This window comes from Morone saxatilis, unplaced genomic scaffold (genome assembly GCF_004916995.1).
Source record: "Morone saxatilis isolate NCDOM2014 unplaced genomic scaffold, NCSU_SB_2.0 Contig16, whole genome shotgun sequence".
Lineage (NCBI taxonomy): Eukaryota > Metazoa > Chordata > Actinopteri > Moronidae > Morone > Morone saxatilis.
In genome coordinates this window covers 2,883,108-2,887,886 of record NW_023339718.1, presented here as the reverse complement: position 1 = coordinate 2,887,886, position 4,779 = coordinate 2,883,108, and the positions used below count along the sequence as shown (strand labels likewise).

Sequence of the window (4,779 nt, the reverse complement as noted above, 5' to 3'; positions counted from 1 at the left end):
TTTAGTAAACAACAGTATGTGTGTATATATATATATATATATATATATATATATTCATTAATTTAAACTGTACTGGCAAACAAAATGCTTTCCATGAGTAGCTGTGGGAACTTTGGACGTTTTAAAAAGACAAACACACCACCTGTAAGTATTAGAAATATAGCAAAATCTGCTCTTTTTCCACTCTCACTGTTAGATGTGTATTTTTGTTACTTGTTTCTGATATCAATCTTTAGTGTTCCCACTTCGGCTTAACTTCGTTATCACTTCAAATGGTGATTCTTTAGAGTCTGTTAGTTAGTGGAAAATGTTCTCACCAGACTCCCTTTTAATCACATCAGTAATCCAATTGTGTGTGTGTGTGTGTATCTGTCATCTGCAAACAAAACAAAATAACACAAGTTGACAACAAAATTCTCCATGAATTGGATTCTGGGTGATTTGTCTTATTCAACAGAAAGTGCAGTTGTATGACTCGTCTTATGACCAAGTAAATCATAAAAGCTTAAAGAGTAATAACCTTTTTGGTTCCCAGAAAAATGATCTCAAAGTTTAAACCTTGGATGTGTCTTCAGGTCCACTGCTGTACCACTTTGAGAACATGGCCAATGAGCTCTCAGTTGAACTTAGCTACGAAGACATTAGAACAGCCATTGTTAACTTTGGCTTCCACTTAGAGGTAAGCCAATGACTTTACTTCATATTCCTGACTTAACATCATGTTTGTCTTCAGAAAATCTTGTTCCAATTGTAAAACGGTATTTCTATTTCTCCCGCAGGTGGAGAGAGAGTCGGTTCAGACCACCTACACAGAGAACGACCGCTCCATGTTGAGATACATTTACGACTGCGTCTTCTTCGTGGCACGAAAACCTGCAGACCTGTACTTTGACTGCGAGGAAGACGACCAACAACAGAGCTCTCCGCCGGCCGCGAAGTCACCGCGGCGAGAAGGAACCGACAGCCTGACGTGACAGGAAATCCTTCGACTGAAACGGTAAACTTAGAGGACTAAGTGAAGATTAAACTGGCAAAGAAGAAGAAAATGGACCCAGAAGAAGAAAAAAAAAAACCCTATACATTTCCTTTTTGTCATATATTAGTTTTTAAGATGCATCTTGTGGAGAAATGTGCCCGACCCACCAGGTTTCTTTTTTTCCTGGCCAGGTGAAGCGCCTGAATATGACTCAAATTGTAGAATGTAATATGAAATATTGCAGGACTGTATTACACCTGGAATCTCTTCATACCTGGATTTGTGATGATACCTTTTGTTTTAGTGGTTTGTGTGTCAGCTACAAACCAGGAAGAGTAGATTTCTTTTAACCGCGGTCTTACTTAATCTCATCTCCACTGACTTTAACTGCCTGAGAGTGTGTGTATGTGTATGTATGTGTGTGTGTGTGTGTGAGAGAGTGATAGGACAGCGTGATGTGAACTTTTTGCTTTTGAAATGTATTTATTTTTTCAACAATGGTGCCAATAACTATATCTACTCATTTGCATTCGGATCATCAGTCCACACCGAAAATGTAATCAAAACGTGTTTCAGCCTTTCAGGAATAATTTGTTTTAAAATTGACTTTCATCAACTTTTCTTTTTATTGGTTTCTAATCACACTTTGGAATAAAGCCAAACATTTTAACAAATCTTAATCTCCAGAGTTTTACTGTTTTAAGTTTGATAACATTTTAACACCAACAGAACGGCACTAAAGTGCAGCTCAGGGCCAATTTAAGTGTTTGGTTTTTTTTTGGTGCAAGGACTGAAAAAGCGAACATGTTTTGTGTGTGCTTGTTCATCATTTAGGAGGCAGGTTACAGGTGTGATAAGGAGGCTACATGCACCTTAATTCATACTGAACCATAATGGATACATTTCCCTACGTTGGCCAGTCGTAGTAGGAGAATCACACAGGTGAAACCAATAACGTTAATGGCGTAGCACCTCGACTGAAGTGTCACAAACATAAATACAGCCATTATTCACAAGGTTAATTACACCTGTGCTTTTCCTCCTGTAACGCTTGAAAATGAAGGTCTTTTTTTAGAGTTAGAAAGTGATGTAATTCAGTTAAATACATGTATGAATAACTGTTACAACCCAACATGTGTAAATGCTGAAATGTCATTTTGGATCAACATTTATTTCATGATGTGAACTTTTAAATGAAATGTTCAATGTTAGAGGCAAAGTTAGCTTTTGTAAAACGTATATGAGTAACATTTTAATAAATGATATGTTATTTAGCCTAGACTGAATGGTACCTGTGCAATAAGCAGACAACATGACCTGAATTGATACCAGCCCGTCACGTGGCAACACAGAAAGTAGATCATTACAGTCAGGACTGTAGCTGCCTTTGAGACTGAGGTCGTGTCCTTCGTCTTTTTCTTGGTATTACTGCTGCTGAAGCAGTCTGGGGAGAGTAGTGACATCTTGAAATAAAAAATAAAAAAACAGGTACAATAGTGTGTGTTTTATATTTTTTGACTACTTTTGAGCCGAGAAAATGACTCAATATTCCTGCAACAGAATTTTATACCTCGCATTGGGGAGGCTGTCGACCCTCCATCCTCCTCCCTCTGGCCCACGACATGATGTCAAAAATATAATCTGGACTGCAAGATTATTATAATTGTTATTTTCTAGTTGCTTCATATCAATGTCAACTACCTCTTCATAGACACATAAAAGCACAATTCTGTCCCAGCAAATATGTACAATTGCTGTTTGGCTGCGAACAACGAGGATGATATAAAATGATTTTAGTTAAGTATGGAAATATTTTAAGAATATTACACTGTCATACTAAGAGATTATACCAGCAGTGGACCCTAAACCTAGTTGAATTTGAGACCCCTGGTTTAAAATATGTATTTCTATAGTGCCTCTGAATATGATACCATACAGTGCAATATGTGTAAAGATAGCAAATTATAGAGAAATAAAACCAGAAATTACACAGAAAATGGAATATAATAGTAGACTTTCCTTAACGGATGTCTGGTCAACAGTTTCTGAAATGAACTCATTAAATCCAGTCTAAACTCCTAATTACAAAAATCTAGTCTGGATTAAGTTTTTTTTTGTGTCTTTATTAATAAGAAATAAGGTACAATAACAAACTCACTTTGTACCATCTAAAACACATTACCCTTTTTTTTCCCAACATGGATCACATCTCCTACTGTAATATTAATTTTAGTCAACACAATGACAACAGAATAAAATAATAACAACTTTAACAAAAACTGAACAGGGGGATAGAATAAATTATATTAATATAATTATTATAAGTGCACAACGTTTTCTAGCAGGGGCATTTTTAAGCTTTCTTATTTATTTATTTATTTATTTATTTATTTATTAATGTGAACTAATTTGTCAGTGCCTGCCCCACTGGAATTAAATTGGCAAATCAACATTTGTGTATGTAATATTTTGTTAATTTTTTTATATTAATAACAAGAAATTAGTTTATTTTTCAAAAGCCAATAATGCATACAAGTATAAAACTAGGTGCTCTTATTTCTACATTTGTGTTGTTATTTAAATTAAAATGTAAATCTTGTTCTTATGAATTAATTTTAAGGAATACATTTTAATTTACAGTTTTATGTAAATGTATTTCTTTATATGATTATGGTCTGCATGCAGACAGGATGCAGGTGGGCGGGGTTTAACAGCGCTGCTCTCCTCTGATTGGTTACCCGGACGCATCGCAGTAATCTTACTGCTCTCTGTTTCGCGTCTGCACCTGAACGCATCACTGCTCAGCATCAGGTAGCAAAAAGCAGCTAAAGCCACAAAAACCACGTGTTTATTTTGACTTTTGACTCTTTTATTGTAAAGTTTCCGCGCACACAGCTCACATTAATGGCGAAGAGACGCGCAGAGGACACCCTGCTGCACGACTCTCCCTCCAAAAGATGCCACCGCTCGGTCTGCAGTGTTGACATGCAGCTGGGGAGCCTGGCTCCGACCGGGGGTGTGAGCCCGCCGTCCCTGCTCGCTCTGCTGGGCAGCCGCTCCAGGAAGAGGCCGCACTACTTCGAGGAACCGGAGGAGGAAGGAGCAGCTCCGTTCCGCAGGGCCACAAACTGCGACACTAGGAAGCATGCAGCGAGTGTTTTGACGGTGCAGACTTCTTCTGGAAGTTTCCAGGAGCGTCGCAGCTCGAGCGCGGCCACGAGCTCCAAGAAACGGACTCGAGAGGACGGCACGAGCTCGGAGACTGCTGGTCCTAAAGTTAATGATAAAGTAGGTTATTGATTATGTAGGAAAAAAAAGTCACAATGAGGCTGTTCAGAGAAAGTGAGTGGGTGTAATGGTGGTAAATGTCCACTAGATGTCACCCTTTACCCACTTTATAGCTCCTTATACGTCTTATATTGTCAATGTAAAGCTCTTTTTATATATATGATATATATTATATTTATGTATTTATACTATATTGTGAATGTATAATGTATAACTTCCTGTAAAAATCTCTCTATATGGCTCTGATTTAGTTAAAGTTTGGGTGACCAGATGCCTAAAAACCAAATGTGGGACAAAGATTTTGTTTGTGTGGGACATGTTACTAATGCTGAGGGGGTTGTATAACATAAAATGTCTATCTAATAGTAATACACGATAATTATCAGGGCAGATTCATTGTCGGCTGATAATTAAATTACAGCCACATACATTATAATAATTTATTTTGAATTCCTATACAAAACGTCTGATAGGCTTCAAGTTTTATGAAGGCCAAAGTATGTTTTTTTTTTTTT

General features: G+C 37.2%; 2 protein-coding genes across 2 annotated transcripts in view; both read left to right on the top strand.

The window, feature by feature from the left end:
- Positions 1 to 575: 575 nt before the first annotated feature.
- Positions 576 to 974, top strand: carnmt1 (carnosine N-methyltransferase 1; the record flags this gene model as incomplete). The annotated part of the gene is given in 2 exon segments (XM_035658131.1): positions 576 to 679; positions 780 to 974. Coding segments are annotated over 2 exon segments (299 nt in total), but the record flags the coding sequence as incomplete, so codon positions are not given.
- Positions 975 to 3,719: 2,745 nt separating this feature from the next.
- wu:fa19b12 (uncharacterized protein LOC560551 homolog) overlaps positions 3,720 to 4,779 on the top strand; it is a 2,813-nt gene continuing 1,753 nt past the window's right edge. The window contains exon 1 of the mRNA XM_035659278.1: positions 3,720 to 4,264. Coding sequence (XP_035515171.1) covers positions 3,881 to 4,264 — 384 coding nt within the window. The 5' untranslated portion in view covers positions 3,720 to 3,880. The remainder of the gene's footprint in view (positions 4,265 to 4,779) is intronic.